Source organism: Lactuca serriola, chromosome 5, assembly GCF_051521515.1.
Source record: "Lactuca serriola cultivar US96UC23 chromosome 5, Lser_US96UC23_V15, whole genome shotgun sequence".
In the NCBI taxonomy this organism is placed as follows: Eukaryota; Viridiplantae; Streptophyta; class Magnoliopsida; order Asterales; family Asteraceae; genus Lactuca; species Lactuca serriola.
Window position 1 is genome coordinate 196,055,381 of NC_136412.1, and position 24,149 is coordinate 196,079,529.

The 24,149-nt window shown below is 33.5% G+C and overlaps 1 protein-coding gene across 1 annotated transcript; it reads left to right on the forward strand.

Annotated features, from left to right (window-relative positions):
* Positions 1-1,473: 1,473 nt before the first annotated feature.
* LOC145051397 (beta-amyrin 28-monooxygenase-like) lies at positions 1,474-3,608 on the forward strand. The gene is made up of 3 exons (XM_078999399.1): positions 1,474-2,419; positions 2,967-3,154; positions 3,261-3,608. The coding sequence occupies exons 1-3, from the start codon at positions 1,483-1,485 to the stop codon at positions 3,564-3,566; spliced, it is 1,431 nt and encodes a 476-aa protein (XP_078855525.1). The 5' UTR covers positions 1,474-1,482; the 3' UTR covers positions 3,567-3,608.
* The last annotated feature ends 20,541 nt before the right edge of the window (positions 3,609-24,149 follow it).

Consider the following 24,149-nt stretch of genomic DNA (forward strand, 5'->3'; position numbering starts at 1 on the left):
ACTAACGATTAGGGATGTTCAAAAATATCCACATCCGAAAATCCGAAATCCCGAACTGAAATTATCCGAAATTTCGGATATCCGTTATTTCGGATTCGGATACGGATAGTGGATTTATGAATTTTCGGATATTTCGGATATCCGATATCTGAAAATTATTTTCTATTAATATTTTTAATTTATTTATTATAAGAAAATGGGATTACAAAGAATTTGTTAGTGACTTATGGTTTGTGTGTTACGTGTTTTTTGTTTTGTTTATGTATATCTTTAGTAGATGAATATGTATTCTGTTTGTTTGACTGTGAAACTGTTTTGGCAAATGAATGTTGGATTATTATTATTTAATTATTGGAATGATTGAGTGTTGTTTAAAAAAATTAAAGAAAACAATAATGCGTTTTAGATGGGAGTGTGATATTTGAATGTGTTTTATGTCATTGTGAAGTTCTTTTGCATAATAACTGAATTTTGGTTAAACACTTTTATACGTTAATATTTAATAGTCAATTATCGCAGTATATTTGGTTTCAAAAACAATTACAACAAAGTAATAGTTTGATCTTGATTTTGCATTTAACTAGCAGTAGCGTATGAGAGTTTGTCGCTATTAGCTGTTTAAAAGTTAAAATTTCAATTGTAAATTTAGTTTGTTGCATAATATGTATTCAATAGATTTTATAAGAAAATAATAATTTTTTCGGATATCCGGTTTCAGTATCCGCATCCGTATCCGAAATTTCGGATATCCAAAATTCGGATATCCGAAATTTCGGATACGGATACGCATATTGATATTAGCTATCCGAAATTTTCGGATATTCGGTTTTAAACACCCCTACTAACGATTATGGATTAATCGGTAGGTGAATATTAATCGAGGACCATTAATTATTAAGAAAATGATTCAAAAATTTATAAATCCAATTTTATTCCTACAAAAAAAGCGATTAGTCGGCGATTAGGTTCGATTAGGTCCGACTTTGACTGCGTTGACCAAACCGGATGAGGTACGATTAAGTCCGATTAAACCCGATTAGGTCTGATTAATTCCGACTTTGACCTGCATTGATCAAACCCAATTAGCAATAAATCTCATCGGTGGAGGTCCGATTAGCGATTAATCGCCGAATAGGTCGATTTCTGCAACATTGTTTACACCTGGTTTTAAAACATTACTGCAGAACCTGAATGGCCATAACATTAATTTTATATTGGTACATTTTTCATGGTTTTTAAACTAATAAAAGAAAAAAAATGTTTTTTTTTTTTTTTTTTCTAAAACCAACTTGGTTTACAAGATAGTAAAAACAGGGACTTTAATTAACGGGAACACTACTTAGTTTATCTTGGACATGAAATTTACCTACAGAGTGTAAAAAAAAACCTGGAATTCATCATTTATGAACTCTTATCTATATATACTGCTTTAGCTTACCCTCGTAAAACACCCAACTCAAAGACAACTCAACAAGTTCAATAATGGATATCTTCTATGCTTCTCTTCTATCTCTGTTTGTGGTCGTCATCTCATGCTCCCTTCGTTTTGGTTTCTTTATATCTAAGTTGGCTGTAGATACAAAACTCCCACCTGGCGGAAGAGGTTGGCCGGTGATCGGTGAAACAATAGAGTTTGTCACCGCCGGTAGGAAGGGCCACCCTGAAAAGTTCATCGTCGATCGCATGACTAAATTCTCGCGTCATGTCTTCAGGACCTCTCTGATGCTAGAGGATGCTGCAGTGTTCTGTGGGCCCGAAGGTAACAAGTTCTTGTTTTCAAATGATAACAAACTTGTTCAGTTTTGGGTGCCTGCTTCGGTAAAGAAGATTATCCCTTCTGTGAAAGGACTCCAAAACGAAAAGACAGTACCCAAGATGATTCGTAACCTTTTCAAGCCTGAAGCTCTACGGGAATATGTTCCAATTATGGACATGGTGGCACAGAAACACTTTGAAACCAGATGGGAAGGCAACGACCAGATTTTGACTCATAAACTCACCAAAAACTTCACTTTTCTTGTTGCATGCAAAATCTTCTTCGGTATCGATGAACCCGAATGGGTCAACAAACTATCAGTCCCGTTCGAAAGACTTGCTCCAGGGCTTTTCTCCATCCCCATAAACCTTCCGGGAACACTGTTCCGGAGAGCAATAAATGCAGGCGCCTTCATCAATAAAGAACTCACTGCAATAGTAAAGAAAAGGAAGAGTGATTTGGCCGATGGGAAAGCTTCGCCTACACAAGATATTTTGTCGTTGATGCTTTGTGATGACTATGGAAGATTAATGACAGACAGTGAAGTCGCTGACGTTATCATGGGGATGATAATCGGTGGCTATGACAGTACAAGCTCAACGTGTACTTTCATTGTTAAGTATCTCGCCGAGTTGCCTGAGATTTACGAGGGAGTTTACAAAGGTATTGAAATTAATAAAGGAAAAGAATCACTTTATTTTTCATCAAAACATGAGCATATCTTGCATTTTCATAGTTTATTTATGTTCTTTATTCAATATATTTTTTTTCCTAAAAGCTTTTTTCAAATTCAAATGAGCTAGCAAGATAATATAAAAAGTTAACATCTTTTAATGAATTTCTCTAAGTCTTTATCTACGTACGTTGATCTTTTTCGTATGGATATTGAGTTTTGAACCTATAAATATAAAGACTGCATGATTTAAAAACTAATAAGATGAGGAAATCGTTAGTGAGAGTTAGCTTTAGAATATGACTCCAAAGTTTGTCATTGAAAACTCAAAATTCTATGTTTGACGTTTATCATTATCCGATAGAAACATATATAAATTTTAGTTAATGACACACACATATTGATTTTAATAAAAGTTTTTGTCTAACACAAGTATGAAGTTGTTTTTGATAGTTTACGACTACATAAAAGGAACTTGACCACTAAAATAATCGGAATAAGAATTCTTAATTGTTTATTACTTTTTGGTAAATGCAGAACAAACAGAAATAGCAAAATCTAAAAAATCAACAGAATTGTTAAATTGGGAGGATTTGTCAAAGATGAAATACTCTTGGAATGTGGCATGTGAAGTTCTTAGATTAGTTCCACCAACCCAAGGTACGTTTAGAGAAGCGATTTCTGATTTCACATACAAGGGCTATTCAATTCCAAAGGGTTGGAAGGTAAGTTACAAAGATTCATTACTTAACACTTTAATAAATAACTCCTTGGTGAATAGGTTAATTTCTAACTCTTTAATAAATATTGGTTCTTTAATATATATTGCAGTTGTATTGGAGTACAAACTCGACACATAAAAACCCTGATTTCTTTCATGAACCTAAAAAGTTTGATCCATCAAGATTTGATAGTAAAGTGCCAATTACACCATATACATACGTACCATTTGGAGGAGGGGCTCATTTGTGTCCTGGAAAAGAATTTGCCCGACTAGAAATACTTGTCTTTATACATCATCTTGTGAGGAGATTCAAGTTGAAGAAAGTAATTCCGAACGAGGATGTTATTTTCAATCAAGTTCAGCCTAAGCTTGCCAAAGGACTTCCGATTCACCTGCATCCTCATAAACCTTGAAATTGAAATTCTTCATTATAGAAAAATGGAGATGGTGCAAAAATAATGCCTTAAATAAAATTAATATCACAAGTAATGTTTTTTCAAAAGTAAGTTTTCCTGAATCTCATAGTGTGTAATGCTTAATTATATTTTTTTTTATTTTCATGTAATTCCTCTTGGAGTTGAGTATATAAACGAAATCGTTTCCAAACCATCAAATTATGTGGTTTTTCCCATCCAACTATAACATATTATTCAAGTAAAAATTGTTGGTTTATTGCCCTTTATGACCCTTACTTTATGCAGAAAAATGATTCTATTTTCGTGTGTGAGCAGTTGCAGTCATATTTTTTAACATTCAAAACTTATTCATTTAAAACTAGACAATACGCTGGACTTTTACAACTACTACATTAAACATGTTAGAAATATGGATTTAATGGCACCTGGAAATCTGAGAATCGTGTTTATCACTATCAAATCGAAGTATTTGGGTGGTACTTCCAAATCCTCAATTGGATAAGACTCAGAAAATTCAAAGAGAAAGAAAGAGAATGAGAGTGTATAATTTCGTGAGAACCAGAAAAGGAGACCAAAAACTAACTTTTAGATCCTTGTCTAAAAATTGTCATATGACAGTTTAAAACTGTCACAAAACCAACAAAACAGTCATAAACACGGGTATTTTGAATAAAAGTCAAAATGGGTCAGTTCTCTAAAATTTGGATTTTCAATTCTCTAAAAATTGTCGATCCCAGCTAGGGGTTCTGCCCCTTGGACCCCGCCAGGGGCTGCCGCCCCTTGGACCCCGCTCCCAGGGGCGCTGCCCCTAGACCCCCGTTCGTTCAAGGGCTTCGCCCCTAAATGACACTATACTTTGATATTCGATTAAATTTAAACAAGTTTGTAATCCACACCTTCCTTACTTGTTTAATATTTATCAATATCATTTTTTGTCAACAAAGTAATCTCATTACACTTAAATAACATTGATGATAACAAATCACCAACAAACCTCCCCCATTTAAGTATAATCTTGATTAACTTAAAATGAAACATAACACCAACAAACTGATGCATAAATGAAATGTTGTGACGATTGAATTTCACATTAGTATATTATACACTCCAAATATTCGAATATCAGGGTGTCACTAAGAATTGAACCCTTTCTATCCATAGTGAATACATGAAGATAATACACACACAATAGTTTACATTCTCATAAGTTCTAACTTGACACTATATTTTACTAGCTTGTGTCCCATTCTTTAATAAGCATATCAAAGTCAAGTCCCAACTTCTTGAAGCAGCTAAACTTCATGCTTATATAGGTAGTTCTTTTGTTCTTGCACCTGCAAATGCAATTTTTCAAAGAACTATTAAGAAATAAAATTTCAACATCCTTAACTTGCAGTACTGAACACATACCTTGTGATGATGATTGTAATGTGTTCCAATTTTCAAATATCAAGCTTTCCATTCAACATCTAATATACTAGATGGTAATTGGGTATCTTAATATAAAAGATTTTAAGTGGACTTTAAACCCATCCTTACAACCGCCTTGTGCACAAGATCTCTTGCTAACCCTTTCGTTAGATGATCGGCCAAATTCAACTGAGTTCTCACAAACTCCACAGATATCACACCAGTCATGATGAGCTCACGAATCATACTATGTCTAACACCTAAGTGTCTAGACTTCCCGTTATATACTTGACTATAAGCCTTAGCCAAGGTTGCAGCACTATCACATCTTATAGAAATGGTAGATATCGGTTTAGGCCATAATGGAATTTCATAAATCAAATTCCTTAGGCACTCAGCTTCCTTACCAGCAGCAGACAATGTAACAAACTTAGACTCCATGGTTGAGTTAGTAATAGAAGTTTGTTTCTTAGATGCCCAAGAAATGGCACCTCCTCCAAGAAGAAACACCCAACCACTTGTAGAGGAGTAATCCTCTAAGTTGTTAATCCAACTAGCATTTGAATAACCTTCCAAAACAGAAGGATATCTACTATAAGTTAAACCATAATTCATGGTCCCTTTCAAATACTTGAATACTCTACTTATAGCTTGCCAATGATGTGAACTAGGATTATTAGTATATCTACTAAGCCTTCCTACAACATAATCTATATCAGGCCTAGTACTAATCATGGCATACATTAGACAACCAATAGCCCTAGAATATTCAAGTTGAGACACTGGAGATCCTTTATTAGGTAGAAGCTTGAGACTAGGATCTATAGGAGTGCTAACAGAAGAACAATTCTCAAAGTTAAACTTTTTCAATATCTTCTTAATGTAATGAGATTGAGAAATTGAAATCCCATTGTTTCCTTGTTTAATTCTTATACCAAGAATTACCTCAGCCTCCCCTAAGTCTTTCATTTCAAAACTAGATGATAAGAATTTCTTGGTTTTATCAACTTCTTCTAAATCAGTACCAAAAATCAACATATCATCCATATATAAACAAATCATGACTCCTTTACCAGAAGTATCAAATTTGCTATATACACACTTGTCAGCTTGATTTAATGCAAAGCCATTAGACAAGATAGCATCATTAAACCTTTGATGCCATTGTTTTGGTGCTTGTTTCAAACCATATAATGATTTCTTTAACTTGCACACTTTGTGTTCATTTCCAGGCATCACAAACCCTTCAGGTTGTTTCATGTATATTTCCTCATCCAAGTCACCATTTAAGAATGCAATTTTCACATCCATTTGGTGAATCACAAGATTATGTATAGCTGCAAGAGCTAATAATAATCTAATAGTAGAAATTCTGGCAACAGGAGCATAAATATCAAAGAAATCAATTCCTTCCTTTTGTCTAAAGCCTTGGATAACCAATCTGGATTTATACTTATCAATTGTGCCACCCACCTTCATTTTTCTTTTGAGGATCCATTTACATCCTAATGCCTTGCAACCAGGAGGTAAATCAAATAATACCTAAGTATTGTTATGCATGATAGAATCAATCTATCATAACTAGGAATTCTATAACATGTAACAACAACAATGATAACATTTATGAACCAAAAATGTGAAAGCATGTATGATGCTTATTCAATAACAACGAAAATTTTCATCAAACACCCTATACAAAGTTTCAAATAGTCAACAAAGAATTGGAAACCCTAGAAATCCCGGTTTAAGTCCATTATGGACTAGGATTTCCTTATTAGGCCTAATGGGCCAATTAGCTTCCAGTTTGACTATTTTGGTCTTAGAACTCTTAAATGGGCTCTAATTGGACCCACTTCCTTTTATTTTAACATTTTGGGCCATATTGGGCCTAGAATGAAATAAAATACCCTAATGGACCTTATTGGGCCATAACTAACCTAATTAACTTTAATGGACTATGAAGCCCATTATTTTCGACAAATTGGGCTGTAAACCATCATGGAGGCCAAATGGGCCGAAAAATCATCAAATTGGGCCCATAATATGGATTTAAACAAAAAGGCCCAAAACTCTCTTCTCTTTTCTCTAATTCTCGGCCAAGTGGGAAAACAAAAATAAATTGAAATTAATGAAATAAGGAGGGTTAGCCACCTCCTTATTATATTTTGGTCTTTCATGCAACCATCTCATGTTCCCATGCATCCATCACATCCTTATATCTCTCTTCTCCCCTTTCTTTTCTTCTTCGGCCGAGAACACCAAGGAAACACACACACACACACTCTCTCTCTCTCAAACACATAAGAACTCTCTTCTCATTTTCATCCAAATTTTCGAGAATTAGAAGCATTCCAAGGAGTTTTTCATTCAAAAATCACTTCAAGTTACAAGTCTTGGTAAGTTCTTACTTTAATCCAAACTTTAACTTCTATACCTCCTCAAAAAATCATCTTTTAATTCATTCAACTTCATGATCATACTCCTTAGAAGCAATCTAAGCTCAAGGACTTCTAAAGAAGCTTTTTAGGTCGAAATCTTCTCTCAAATATTCATCAAAACCAAATCCAAACCTCAAGGTGAGTTCATACCCCTCTATTTTCGTTTTTCATATGTTTTATGGGGGAGAATACAAGTAAAATGTGTAGATCTATATGTATGTGTATGTCATGTGTGATTTCATGTGTTTTTGGGGTAAATGTGCAACAAAAAGAATAGAAATTCGATATCTATGACTCTAAGAGGAATATAAACATGATCTAAGAAGCATTACACTAAAACAAGTCAAGAAAAATTACCCTCTAAGATTAAAATATACATATTTCAACATAAAACCCATTTTTGGGCTAAAATTGTCAAACAAACAAAAGTTGGGTTGAAAAATTTGCTACTCATGGTTTTCTCAGGGGTTAAAAGAGTCAAAACAGTAAAAATAAGTGTTTTTATGAATATCATACTCTTTTAAAGGCTAGAAGTGTAAGTTGTAGCTTAATGGGCTAAATTTGGGCTTTTCGGCCCATTAAGCCATAACTTGCGAAAATCTCAACTTTCAAGGGGGTGAAATGATAAACTTCTCAAAACAAGGGGTAAAAAGGGTAAATAAAACTATTTCAGGGGTTAAAATGATGTATTTTCCAAACAAGGATAAAAAATGTAAACTTTTTGGATTTTGGGCCAAAATTGTAAAAGTTGCCAAAAGTTTGGGCTTTAACTGGAAAACACTTTTCTGGAAGGGCTGAAACTGATAAAAGTAAATTTTGAGCTAAAATCATCACTTAAACAAAGTCTATAGGTCAAAAATGACAAGAAAATGGTTTTAGGGCCTAAAATGTCTTTTTTTATTTAAGGGACTAAAATTGTCATTTTTATTAAAGAAGGACTGAAAAGGGTCAAACCAATATTTTGAGTCAATTGTTTTATTATTAAGATATTTGGGTCAAAATTACCAAAACACAACTTATGAAAAATGAAAAGATAAATATACATAAATTTTCAAATATCGTTATAAACGACCGACCGGTCTCGTACCGATACAAATTTAACAATGGTTCAATTAAAGATTACGATAACTAAACTATACCTAAAACAACTAAACATTAAAATCTTTGGGCTTGAAAGTTCCAATCATGCTTGTTGGGCCTTTGTGGCCCATTAACATGATTTTTGGGCCCAAGGGATAATAATAAATGTTATTGGGCCTTCTATGACCCAGTTTCATATTTAAGGGACCCTCAATAGGTTTTAAGTGCTATTGGGCCTGAGTGGCCCATTAGCATTGCTAGTAAGGTCTAAGTAATGCAAATGCGAAATGGGCCAGCGTGTCCTTCGTATATCCAATAACCATAAATAATACGCGGGAATAGTAGGATCTTTTAATCCTCTTCTCCTCATTTATTAGGCCTATCGTCAATCCAAGTAAATAAATACGGGACGATAATCAATAGTAATCAAAGTCAATTGGGATTTAGTGAGTAATAATGGGTGGCATCAACGTGTGTCGGTCGTAGTCTGTAGTTATAATCAAAGTCTATAGGAGGGAGAGCGAGAGTTTGTGTATAAATCTATACGGGGGTAACTCCCCCACACCTCAGCTATTCGCTACAGTTAGACTCGGCCAGTCTAGGGTGACAAAATCTTAAGATCAATTCCGACATTCACCAGAGCGCCAAGACAGACGAACTAGTCATTATCATGCATGGTTATAACGAATCACATAAATAAATCCAATATTAATCAAGTAATCAAGGTAAATCATAATCATTCACAGGATGCGATAACAATTCGAACAGTTATATGATATTTTTATTTTCGGAAAACATCGGGTTTTCTGCGGAAGTTAAACATTTTTCGCTAGTACTTTTAATACGAAAATTTTCAACTATACCCGTTTTGAAATCATCATGCATATATTTACGGATCTTCACACTTTTATATAAACAATGGTCTTTTTAGAAAATATCGGATTTTCTGGGTTGTTTTCTTACAAACTACACAAAACATTTTCATATCAAACCTTCTTATGAACTCACCAACATTTCATATGTTGACAATTTTCAAAATAACTTGTATTCTCAGGTAACAGGTAAGCTGAGGAGTAGTACCAAGTTATGTTAGGGTGTTGTGCTTTTGAAAACTATCAAACAATTTATGTTATGGATTTGTAATGTTAAAACAATGTATTTGATGTGAACAAAGTCAGTTGTAATATATTGATGCATGGTGATGCTTATGTTATGATTCATGTATATTCATTGTGATGATATTCAAATTTAGTCACGTGAGCCCTCAGACGTTTCCGTCGTCTGTTTCAGGGGTGTGACACAATCTCATCCTGAATTGCCACTTTCCAGAAATGAACATCCCTAGAAGCCATAACTTCATTGAAAGTTGTCACACCCTCGGCCGTTGGCGGAAACGTCGATTATTAAACATACATTGAATAGTACAAATGTAATCTTCTATTATAACTGAACTAGAAATTACATTGAGAATGACTGTTACTAAATCGTGACACACGCATAACAATCCGGCGTTACAAAGATATAATATAACTAATGGAGAGTCTTCTGAGTGAACACTTCCGACCTGCTAAATAAGCTGAGAATACATGCATTAAAATACGTCAACAAAATTTTTGGTGAATTCTACAAGTTTTGACATAGAGTATTTTTATACCCAAAAGTGTTTGATAAAATTTAGCTGGTTGACCAGCTTTTATAAATATTTACTTTTCTATTAAATGTATAAAATAATGGAGTTATAACAATGTGTTATGACTCATTCATAGATACCGTTTGTTCAAATCCAAATGTACAAAAGTTGGAAAATACATATAAGTAATATACACTTATATCAAAATGCATATTTATATAAAGATTTTGAATATCAAATTATATAAAAATGGGAAATGTTACCCTTTGTGAAAACATAAAATAACCAACATTACTCTTGAAACCTTTTAGAAGAATTTGTATCATTTATATGATAAACTCATAAGACTTGAATTTATGAACTTTTGTAAAATCATGTCGTGGCAATAATTAAGTATTATCTGACTTAATTTGAAAATTGACACTTAACCGGTGGGACAAACTCCTCCAACGTAAACATTGTGTTTTCTTATAAAAACAAATGGTTTATATAAATAACTTATTTCATGAAGTTAATAAATCTTGTCGAGTCATGTCATGATATTAATTAAGTTTTATATGAATTAATTTTTGGTATTGACACTTATCTCTTTGAGTCACAAGCTATCCCACTAAATACAGTTTCTTTAAACTAGAATGAGTGAGCATAAACCCCGTATAAATCCAATATCGATTCTATACGGTAACGAAACAAAACTGAAATTTTATAATGAAATCATAACTGAACTCGTGACACTGTGTGGAATAGGTATGATAAACCTATCTGGAATAGGTATGATAAACGTGTATGGAATAGATATGATAAACCTATCTGGAATAGGTATGATAAACCTATCTAGAATAGGTATAATGAACCTATATAATCCATTCTAAATTCACTGGATATGTAACGTTATTCACCGTTTAGGAAAACGATAACTGGAATTCTTATAACTTTAAGAATTTATCATACTAGATACGGTTTAGATGTTGTATTAGCATAATAGCTAATTTTTTAATTTATCCAAGTTTAGATCGACCGTAGATCTACATTCCCCATATTTTATATAAATTATGCGAGAATATTTTTAATACATTTAATTTGGGATAAAGGTAAAGTCTTTAAATACAATACTCGACAAGTATTTATTTCGTAAATAACGACTCTTAAGCCCTGAAGTCGATCATGTTATTTAATGTAATAAAATCCATAACTTAGTAAATTGAGTTATATTTTTATAATTATATAAAAATATAGTAATACACTTTCCAATCTTCGTTACACTACCTTATATGTTAAAAGTTAAATTTGATAATTTTAACTAATAATCATATAATTTCATGAATTTAATCATTTCATCAATTATGACAATGTATTTTCGCTTTATACGCAAATAATAAGTTTTGTTCATTTTTATACCTTTCCGTGCTTCCTTGAGATACTTTAACTTATACATATACAATCATCATTCATGTGACTTATAATATCAACATGTGTTATTATAGCAATCTACTTATAATCTTAAGAATTTTATCAATATCTATATTTATATTTCACGTAAAATATAAATATATCTTCTTTTAACAATCTATTTTAACTTAATAGATTTATTGGTGATTTATCACATTTTTAGATTGCTATATCATAAACTTTTGACCAATAATAAAGTATGATACCATTATATATATAAAACTTGAAAATCATCAAACTTTAATAGAGACTCATATATTCTCCCCCAAATATTAAAACCGTAAAAAAGGGTCGTAGAAACTCACATTCGAAGCGTGATCTCGATCTAGGCTCAGTTTTGGAAAAGCATTTCGTGAATAACCGCGAGATCACCTTTCTTGGACCTTAGAAGTTTTTGGGTTTGTTTGGTAATGTTTTAAACTAAAGGGGTTGTTTATAAAGAGTTTAAATCACTTGGGGCTTGCTTTAAAAAGGTTTATGTTAAAAGACCAGTTTTAATTTAAATTTATAAACACAGGGACTTGTTTTGCCAAAACCGTCAAGTGTACAAAAGGGAATGGTGAGGCTCCGTCTTCTTCACTTCGGTCCAGGAACAGATGAAAACGAAGGCAGTCGATGAGGACTCCGGTGAGGCTGAGCGATCGTAAGGGTGGGCAAGCGTCGACCTCCGGCAACCCTCGCAGGTTCAACCTCTGTCTTCGGCGAGCTCCTTCCCTAGTCCATTGTTTGACATCGACGGTCCAATCGAGGGAATAGGAACAGATGAACATAAACAGTCCAAGAGATCGTCTGGTGGATCAAAATCGCGAGGAGAGGGAAGGAAGGGTCTGTCAGGATTGGTGACCCTTCGTGGGTTTAAATATTCATCATCGGTGGCAGTTGTGGGGTTCAAGGTAGAGTGAGGAGGGAAACGTTATATTATGAAGATATGAAATGATTTTCGGAAGATTTTTTTGTACTTTGAAATCCAAAATTTGATCTTGAGAGTGTATTGCATTATTGGTTTATATTTGTGCATGTGGGTGTGTTAACACGCTGTCGCACACGTACTAAAGAAATAAATTTATCACTGCTGGTTGCACTAAAAATATAGCACAGGGAAGCAGGGTTGAATCCTCAGGGACACAGCCTAATGGTCAATGCTTTTTTGCATCAGGCACATCTAGTCAATACATAAATATAAAAGAAGGGGGTTTTAAATTAAACTAAAAACTAAAATTGCAGTGATATTAAACTAAATGAAAATCAATAATAAAAACGGTTTCAGTTCTGCTGCGACTTTCCTAATCATGCAATCAACATTGACATGGTTATTTGAGATGCGTTCTATCTAAGCTGGTACTGAGAAAAACTAACAAACTCTAGTAATTCCACTTTTACCTTATTTAGTTAATCAAAACAAGCTCTTTAACTAACCCTAACTTTTTACTGTTCAATTAAATAAGCTCTTAATTAAATCAGAAAAGTTGCATTATAATCTATGTAAAATTCCTAGCAATATCTAATACTTCTCACAGGCTCAGAAGCGTAAAGATATGATTTCTACAGTTCATACCAGAGTTAAATCCTAAAATGAAACCAATCTGATACTTGTTACTTTTACCAGTTGACAAGAACAATTATGGATTCTATTAACTGATTAACTGGAATGATAAAACCCTAAGGATCAAAATCAAACATTCATTAAGCTCAAAACTGAAGAATCTAGATAGAAACACAAATCAAAAACCAAATCTAATGATCAATCACATGAAAAGTATTTGTCTTTGCAGAACTGAAAACTAGGGTTTAGACAAACATGGCTAAAATATGATCAAAACAGATAAAAAGAGACATCAAACAACTAATCTTACTAATCTACTTGAAGGAGATGATCCACAGTCTTCAGATCTTTAGAAATTGATGAACTCATAGAAGAAACGCCCCCATAATCGTATTTTCGTTTTCTGGAACCTCTGGAATCGTCAACTTAGGTTACTGGAAGGCTATCAGGGTCTTTTTATACGTCCAACAGCAAAAACGGCACACCTGCGATCGCATGTTTTGAAATAAATGCATCTGATGCCGTTTTAATGAAGCAGGATACTATTTTGACACTTTTGGCCAACCTGCGATCGCAGGTTTTGAGTTTTCACTTCCGGATGAATTTTGGGCACAAAAGAACCTCGAAGGCAACCTGCGACCAAACTTGCGATCGCAAAAAGGTCACCTGTGATCGCAAGGAGACAACTTGCGATCGTAGGTTGTACCTATGTCGTCCAAAATGTCGTCTACTTTTCAGATCATTTTGAATTGCGTCAATCAGAGTTACGGTTCTCGAGATATGGTCAAAATACTGACAGGGGGTCAAAGTTGCCAGTAACATCCTTTAACTTTGATATTGTATATTCTATCTTCGTGCGATCAATTCAATTGAATGTTTCTTGACCAAAGCATCTTCCAAACATTCCTCAACATACTCCATAAGTTTCAAGCTCCATTTTAAGCTCCAAACGCGCATCCAACTGCTCCCAAAGCATTGCTCCACTCAAACTATCTAAAATCAACATAAAACATGAGTAGTACGAGAATTCTAACGAAAGACATGAGCCGAACTTTATTTAAATAAATGACATGCAAATGTACAAAATATGATGCTAAAATGATAATGAAAACTACCCTATAAGATGCATAAAATGGCATCTAACAAATCTCCCCAAGTTTGAACCTTACTTGCCCTCAAGTAAGAAAAAGGATATAACATTATAAACAAATGAAAAGATGTAGATGACCCAATAATAACTTAAAATACAATACAATAAAATAAAAACTAAAGTACCTCACTCTTTTTTTTCTTCACATGATCAGATTTCACAACAAGGAAGCTCTAATGAAATCACTACCTAGACAATAGTCTCAATACTTTATATTAACAATTCGAATTTCATATTTAATTAGTTAAACCAAGATTGAGCAAATAATTTTTACGCCGAATTAAATTTGTGAAAACAATGTATTTCTAAAAATAATTTCACGAAAATTCGTTTATAAAAACTTAACTTGACCAACCCCTCCTTTTTTTTCCGAAGTCGTCCAGTAAACGCGGTAAACTCCATTATGGATAGAAAATCCACGCTTACCCCTATGATTCCACTATTGGGGGAACAATCTCATTATACAACACATCTTCTTTGTCTTGATCAACTCTTCATATTTAACTTGCTTGTTTCTTGATTTCGACTTGAACTTGACTTGGATTTGACTTTGAATTTCAGATTTCTTCAAGTTGCTTGATATACCATTTCTAACATATATATTGATTGGACGCGGATTTTACTTTGAGGCCCACCATATCTTCAATACTTCAAAAATGATAATAAATTGTGGGTATAACAAGAGTTCCCTCCCAACCTCAAAAGGCGTAGAAACTATAGGGTTCAGTACTTCAAGGAATGATAAGGGTTATCCAATCTAGGTTCTTTTTAAGGAATCTAAGGAAATTATTTTCAAAACACTATTCGGTTTTCCATCTCACCTTCCATTGTAAAAATTATCTAACTCATATTGAAAACATTTAAAGCACTTAAAAAGATAATTCCTATTATTGATTGTAATGAGACTGTTATTTTTGGTAACTATCACATTTCATCTTAACAGAGCTATCGAATGTAAAAATAATATCCCCATCTCATGTAAAATATTTTTTTAAAGATTTTTAATATGCAGAAAATAAAAAAATAACTAGAAATAAAATCTTTTTGGGTTTTTCTTTGTTATGAATGCAGAAAAATAAAAACAGAAAATATTTTTTTTTTGGATTTTCGAATTTTTATGTGCAAATGGAATATAATAAAATCCAAACAGAAAAAACAAAATTTGCAAAATTAAAATGAAAAACTGAAAAAAAAAATAAATTTTTTTTAACAAAAATGCAAATAAATTTGTTTACACTAACCCCCTCCCCAAGCTTAAAATGATGCATTGTCCTCAATGCTTAAAGATGAATGAACAGCTCAATAAGGCAAATAAAAACAAAAGTGTGCAGCTAGGAAAAAATGTACCTGATAAGGTTGCAAAAATATGATTTTGACAAAGATGTGGCGAAAAATCTGAATTTCAGCAACTCTGTTGATTCTCTGATTTCCCCAAGCTTGCTTGGGACTGCAGCCATCTCTTTATTGAAAACCTAAAAACTACTCATCGGATTGCCTCCCGGAAAGCCGCCCTTTTTTAAGGTCGTTGGCTCGACCATGCATGAACACTAGATTACCTGTACGCAAAGATTTTGGCACAAAACAATTAGCAGTACCGTGTCCCCGGCAACGGCGCCAATTTGTTAACACGCTGTCGCACACGTATTAAACAAATAAATTTATCACTGCTGGTTGCACTAAAAATATTGCACAGGGAAGTAGGGTCGTATCCTTAGGGACACAGCTAAATGGTCAATGCCGTTTTGCATCAGGCACATCCAGTCAATACATAAATATAAAAGAAGGGGGTTTTAAATTAAACTAAAAACTAAAATTGCAGTGATATTAATCTAAATGAAAATCAATAATAAACACGGTTTCAGTTCTGCTGTGACTTTCCTAATCATGCAATCAACATTGACTTGGTTATTTTAGATGCGTTCTATCTAAGCTGGTACTGAGAAAAACTAACAAGCTCTAGTAATTCCACTTTTACCTTATTTAGATAACCAAAAAAATCTCTTTAATTAACCTAACTTTTTACTGTTCAATTAAATAAGCTCTTAATTAAAAGTTGCATTATAATCTATGTAAAATTCCCAGCAATATCCAATACTTCTCACAGGCTCGGAAGCGTAAAGATATGATTTCTATAGTTTATACCAGAGTTAAATCCCAAAACGGAACCAATCTGATACTTGTTACTTTTACCAGTTGACAAGAACAATTACGGATTCAATTAATTGATTAACTGGAATGATAAAACCCTATCCAGGTGATCAAACTAACAAGAATCAAAATCAAACATTCATTAAGCTCAAAACTGAAGGATCTAGAAAGAAACACAAATCAAAAACCAGATCTAATGATCAATCACATGAAAAGTATTTGTCTTTGCAGAATTGAAAACTAGGGTTTAGCCAAACATGGCTAAAATATGATCAAAACATATAAAAACAGACATCAAACAACTAATCTTACTAATCTACTTGAAGGAGATGATCCACAGTCTTCAGATCTTTAGAAATTGATGAACTCATAGAAGAAACGCCCCCATAATCATATTTTCGTCGTCTGGAACCTCTGGAATCGTCAACTTAGGTTACTGGAAGGCTATCAGGGTCTTTTTATACGTCCAACAACAAAAACAGCGCATCTACGATCGCAAGGGGACAACATGCGATCGCAGGTTTTGAAATAAATGCATCTGATGCCGTTTTAATGAAGTAGGATGCTATTTTGACACTTTTTGGCCAACCTGCGATCGCATGGAGACAACCTGCGATCGTAGGTTTTGAGTTTTTACTTCCGGATGAATTTTGGGCACAAAAGAACCTGAAAGGCAACATGCGACCAAACTTGCGACCACAAATAGGTCACCTGCGATCGCAAGGAGACAGCCTACGATCGCAGGTGGTGCCTATGACGTCTGAAATGTCGTCTACTTTTCAGATCATTTTGAATCGCGTCAATCGGAGTTACGGTTCTCGAGATATGGTCAAAATACTGACAGGGGGTTAAAGTTGCCAGCAACATCCTATAACTTTGATATTGTATATTCTATCTTCGTGCGATCAATTCAATTGAATGTTTCTTGACCAAAGCATCTTCCAAACATTCCTCAACATACTCCATAAGTTTCAAGCTCCATTTTAAGTTCCAAACGCGCATCCAACTGCTCCCAAAGCATTGCTCCACTCGAACTATCTGAAATCAACATAAAACATGAGCAGTACAGGAATTCTAACGAAAGACATGAGCCAAACATTATTTAAATAAATGACATGCAAATGTACAAAATATGATGCTAAAATGAGAATGAAAACTACCTTATAAGATGCATAAAATGGCATCTAACAGGGTGCAAATCTGTTCAACTTGTACTAGGTATTGCTATGAGACTGAATGTATTTTTGGTTGTATTTCTTTTTATATACATGTATATCTATATTCAAGACTTGTAGATACATATATATTTTACAAATATAGTGTATGTGTAATTGAAGTGTGCTTGTGTGTTTGAGGAAATAATCCAGAGGGAGGTAGGGAGTTAAAAAAGAGAAGGGTAATTTAAATTTGAAGTTTCGGCTGACTTTTAAAAGTCGAAGCCTTCTTTTGACTTTTAAAAGGTAAATTTGGTGTTAAATATGTACAATTTATATTTGTGATGTAAGTTCCATTTCTCCGTGTCATCATATTGTCTCACGGAATTTTTTCTGAAAGTGTTTGCTTATTGTGTCAGTCGTTGTGGTTCCAAAAACATAGACGGAATTCAATTTCGATATACCAAACTCTGTGAATTAATGTTTAAAGTTTCGAGATTAATAGAATCATATTCGACAGATGGTTTAAGAAGTTTGGGATATTTTTAAAGGAAAATTTAAATATAATATATTTAATATACATTATAAACATCAAGTCACATACAATTTGGTTATTAATATATAGCGGTTCGCGGTGGTTTAACCGCCGAACTCTGACTGATTTTTACTAATCATAACAAAAGTATTTTGATCCTCCTCAATATTAAAGCAATATAGATGTTGAGACAGTCTCATTTCTTGTTCCTTCAACTAAATATAGTTGAAAATCATATCCAAAAAATTTAGCTTTTCTAGCTCTAGCATTTTTTCTAAGTTCAAATACTGAACTTGTACCAGCAGAAGCATCCTCAGCTTGAGTTGTTTTCTTGCTAAAAGATTGCTTAATCATATCCCTTGGTCTAGATAAAGATATAAATCTTTCTTCATCAAAGATAGCATCTCTTGACTCTATAACAGTGTTCATAGATATAGAGTCATTAGATTCTAAAAAATAGAATCTATAAGTTTTGGAATGCTCAACATATCCAATAAAGATACAATCTATACCTCTCTAACCCAATGTTTTCCTTTTAGGTTCAGTGAGCCTTACAACTGCTCTACAACCCCAAACTTTAAAATAACTCAAATTTGGTACCTTTTTACACCAAAGTTCATAAGGGGGTATTCTTACTCCTTTTATTTGGAGTTCTATTCAAGATGTAACATGCAGTTAACATTGCGTCACCCCAAAGCCCTTCACTTAATCCAAAATATGACAACATAGAAATAACCATTTCTTTCAAAGTCATATTCTTCCTTTCAGCTACAACATTTTGTTGTGGTGTATATGGAGCTGTGGTTTGATGTATTATTCCAGTTGATTGATGTATTATTCCAGTTGATTCAAAATAAATTGGATCATAATACTCACCACCTCTATCAGTACGCAATACTTTTATCAATTCATTTTTATGAAGCCCAACTTGTTGTTTATTAATTTTAAATTCATCAAGTGCTTCATCCTTAGAATGTAGCAAATAGATATAACAATATCTAGATGCATCATCAATAAAAGTAACAACATAATTCTTGTTTCCAAGGGAAGGTGTTGCATGGAAATCACATAAATCACTATGTATAAGATCCAAGACCTTGCTTTCCCTAACAACATCTTTGAAAGGTTGTCTAGTGATTTTAGTTAGCATGCATGTTTTACATTTTTCATTATTTTGCATATGAAAAGCAGGAATTAAACTCATTTTAGACATATCTTTTAATCTCTTGTAATGAATGTGTCCTAGTCTAGCATGCCATAATTCAGATTTATGAAAATTATTGCTAGTACTACTAGAAGCCATGCAAACAAAATTATCACTAGAAGGATAACTAATATTAAGCCTAATCATTCCATTACATATATAGCCAAATCCCATAAAAGAACCATGTCTTGACAAGATATACTTGTCACTTTCTAACACTTGTTTGTAACCACAATAATTTAATACAATTTCAGACACGAGATTCTTACGAATCCCTGGAACATATAAAACATTGTTTAAACACAAACATTTCCCAGAAGTAAAAGTAAGTAAAATAGATCCTATGCCCTTGATTGGTTTAGTTGCAACATTTCCCATCTTCACAACAAATCCATCTTCAATTGGTTGAAAGTCCTTGAACCAACATCGATCTTTCCAAACATGACTTGTTGCTCCTGAATCAACGCACCATGCAACTTTATCATCCTGCATATAAAATGCTTTAAAAATCACATAAATATAATTCTTAATATATTTAGAATTCTGCTTGAAAACAGAAATATGACCTTGTTGTCTGGATCCTTGGATCCACTTAGTCCAACACCATCCTTGTTCACTTTGCGAAGACGAAAATCTTTCTTGAAGTGACCCGGTTAGTTATAATTCCAACAAACCAACTTAGCCTTCTTGTTGGAATATTTGTCATCCTTTCCTTTAGACTTCCTTTTTCCATTAGACTTCTTGAGATTCTTTGAACTTTCTCCTTCCACCATGTTCACAGAAGAGGAACCAACTTGGTTCTTGCCGTTAGGATTGTTATCAAGTTCTTGAGTCCTTAAGGACTCTTCAATCCGTAAATGGCTTCCAAGTTGAATCAAAGTCAATTCCTCTTTGTTATGTTTCAGATTGTGTTTAAAATCCTTCAAGGAAGGGGGGAGTTTGTCAATGATCACAGCCATAGAAATAGCTTCATCCATTTTCAGATTTTGTTGAGCAAACTGTCCCAAAATCCTTAACCTTTCATGGAATTGTTCCATAACAGGCTTGGAGTCAATCATCTTGTAACCCATAAAGTTACTAACAAGAAACTTCTTGCTAGAAGCATCTTCAGCCATGTACTTGGATTCAAGAGAATCCCACAGTTCTTTTGTAGATTCAAAATTTTGATAGATATCAAACAAAGAGTCAGACATACCATTAAGAATATGACCACGCCATATGTAATCATCATTTTCCCACTTTGATCTCCTCCTTGTTGCCTACAAAATTTCATCTTCAACAAATTATGGTAAGATTGGCATGGGTGTACTTAGAACATACACTGCTTTCAGAGTGGTAAGGAGAAAGTGCATTTTCTTCTGCCATCTACCAAAATCTTGTCATTCAAACTTGTTCAACTTGTTAAACTTGCTTGTCATATCCTTCACAGAATCATCACTTGCCATGATCACAGATTACTTCAATTTCTGTTAGAAATATGGATTTAATGGCACTTGGAAATATGAGAATTGTGATTATCACTCTTAAATCCCCAATTGGATAAGACTTAGAAAATTCAGAGAGAAAGTAAGAGAATGAGAGTGTATAATTTCGTGAGTACCAGAAAAAAAGACCAAAAACTAACTTTTCGATCCTTGTCTAAAAACTATCATATGACAGTTTAAAACTATCACAAAACCACCAAAACGGTCATAAAAACGGGTATTTTGAATAGAAGTCAAAATGGGCCAATTCTCTAAAATTCGGATATTCAATTCTCTAAAAACTGTCGATTCAGCTAGGGGCTCTGCCCCTTGGATCCCGCTCCCAGGGGAGCTGCCCCCAGACCCCCATTCGTTCAGGGGCTTCACCCCTAAATGACATTGTACTTTGATACTCGATCAAATTTAAACAAGTGTGTACTTCACACCTTCCTTACTTGTTTAATATTTATCAATATCACTTTTGGTCAACAAAGTAATACCATTACATTTAAATAACATTGATGATAACAAATCACCAACAAAACACACATAAATGGAAAATGTTTTGGCAGCCTTGATTAAAACAAAAGAAGGTCAAACACTCAAAGTAGAGTAGGAATGACAAATGGATAGCTCCCAAACCTGATTATATCCTCCCTCCTTTTTTATATTAAAAACTAATATATTATTCCAATAAAAATGATATAGAACACTGAGATACATAAGGCTTTGCCGTATGGATTTGACTTGGCTACGCGTAGTGCCTACATGGCAAGGCCACCTACGCGTGAACACCGTCCCAGGTGTGCATAGGTGCCTTGTGGCGTCATTCCGGCTATGGGAAAAGATGGGAAAGGTGATTGGTTAATGTCTTGTTTGACCGTTTCTTTTTTCTGTGTTGTGGATTTAAAAAGAAAAAATCACTCTTTTTTAAAGAGTGAAGAAAATGGAGAAAAAAAGCAGGATGAAGAAACAAAGAAAATGGCTATGTGCAAGCGAGGAAGAAGATAATAAAATGAAGGCTTGACAACATTGGTCTCTGTAGTCTTGGTTTATTACAAATCCCACCCTAAGTCAATTTTTTAATACTTAAATGATTTTTAGAAATTACAGATAAGACCCTTAGATTATATATTTCAATTAGATTTTTTTAATTTCTAATATACCTTTAAATATTTATTGAATTTTAAGATTATGTTTTTTTTATTTAACTTATTGTACTTTTTTATTAGTAAAATATTTATTTATGTTTAGTAACTATGTTTTTATATTTAATATAATGTCAAAAAAAAAAAAAATATGGAGTGGTAACTATTTCCAATGGATAGTAGACTAGTAGTGAACATGTAGTGGAGCTGACGTCGCAACACTTTTCTAGTGGGTTGGTGGTAATCATACCCTTTAGCTTAAGATTTTCTAATACTCTTAGATTTAAATAAAACTTTCAAAAATTATCTAAAATTCCATTAATTTATATATTATTTAACATTTTATCTAAGCTCTCATTAATTTCCAAAAAACTTTCGATAAGACTTTATATTTTAGCTAAATCTTTATATCTCAGCGAGTTTGTTGGTTTTGAAAATCATGTACAAAAACTAAAAAATAGGCTTCTAAAATATATTTTTATATATAATAAAAATTCATTAATAGTACAATAAGTTGACAGTTATTATAAAAATAGTCAAAACAAAAGAACTTACTCAAGTGTGAACTTGATATATAAATTGTTCGAAAAAGAGATTAGAGAATACCGACAACAATGATGTGCACTAAATTCCTGACAAAGAAAGCTATTGGGGTTAATCGAATTAGTGAACTCAAATGTCAATTCCTTAATGCATGGGCGAGCACGAGTATTACACTTAAGGGGACATTATGGAAATTGAAAAACCAAATCACAAAAAAAAACATATAAAGAATTTTATACTAAATTATATATATATATATATATATATATATATATATATATATATATATATATATATATATATATATATATATATATATGACAAAATTGCAAATTTGGTCTCTATGGTTTGTCAAAAATTGAGACTTGGGTCTAAAGTGTTTTGGAGTGGCACCACTGGGCCAAAAACTGAATTCTATTGCACGTTTGTCAAAAGTTGGGACTTTGATCCCAAAAGTGAATTATGACATTTTTTTAATAGCAGTAAATTAACATGGCCCATTCGTTCATGTTAAAGCCATGTTTGTTCACAAGTCTCTCCAAGCAGACAACTGGACCCGACTTCATTCAATATGATTTTATATAGACGGTTTGGAGGTTGTTTACCTTCATGAGTTGTCTCCATTTTAGATCGTATGTATTAGGATCTGGTCACTATTCTCTGCCAATTGACCCAAACTTATGATATTATTACATAAGCTTGGGATGTAGTACACATCTAGCAGCTTCCGTTGCTCTCCATTCTTGCACTGGAATATGATAGAACCTTTCCCTTCGATGCACACTGTCACAACTAGCATTTTAGCTAGGAAATTGTATTCTCATGTAATCATTTAACTATTGTAAAGCATGTACCCTAAGTGAATTTCACTCAATGCTCATTCAAATACATCTCTCATGTTCAACTAACGGTTGGAAACCCTAAAAATCCCGGCTAAAGTTTATTATGGACTAGGATTTTCTTATTCGGCCTAATGGGCCAATAAGCCTTCAATTTGAATATTTTGGGCCTAGAATCCTTAATTGGACTCTAAATGGACCCACGTTCATAAAACATAGCACTTTGGTCCATGTTAACCCTAATGCGCCTTGTTGGGCCATAAATAATTTAATTAGCCCTAATGAGCCATAAATCCATTCCTTTATAGAACATTGGGCCATGAACCTCCTTAAGAGCCCAATGGGCTGAGAACTAATTATTTGGGCCACATAGGATCATGACCAAGCATGTAAGGCCCAAGCTACCCATCCATTCCTATCTTCTTAGCCTCTCTCGGCCCAAGTATGCAAAAAAAATGCGAAAATGATTAATTAACCTAATGCATGACACCTCATTTTTGTTTAGGAGATAACCAAGCTTATTACACACCATGTAACAAGGCATTATCATATCTCTATGCAACATCACCTCAAATCTCTCTCTTTCCCTCTTCTTTTACTCGTGGCCGAGACTCCCACCACCCACCTCCATTTTCTCATTTCAAACACCTTCAAACTCTCTCTAAGAACTCCTCCCTCTCCTCCATATTTTTGCAAGTTTGTGGGTGTCTTCAAGAGGGTTTTTCATCAAGATTATCATCCTAGGTAAGATCTTACAAACCTAAGTTGAATTACCACATGTTTACACTTAAATCACTCCTCTTACACCCATATTTTGTGGATCATGTTTCTTAGGACCATCCAAGT

What these genes read in the sequence shown, in the direction of transcription:
- LOC145051397 (XM_078999399.1), top strand. Translation starts at nt 1,483, where the DNA reads ATGGATATCTTCTATGCTTCTCTTCTATCTCTGTTTGTGGTCGTCATC. An exon ending in TTACGAGGGAGTTTACAAAG is followed by an intron (nt 2,420 to 2,966) that starts GTATTGAAATTA and finishes TGGTAAATGCAG; the next exon opens with AACAAACAGAAATAGCAAAA. An exon ending in CAATTCCAAAGGGTTGGAAG is followed by an intron (nt 3,155 to 3,260) that starts GTAAGTTACAAA and finishes TATATATTGCAG; the next exon opens with TTGTATTGGAGTACAAACTC.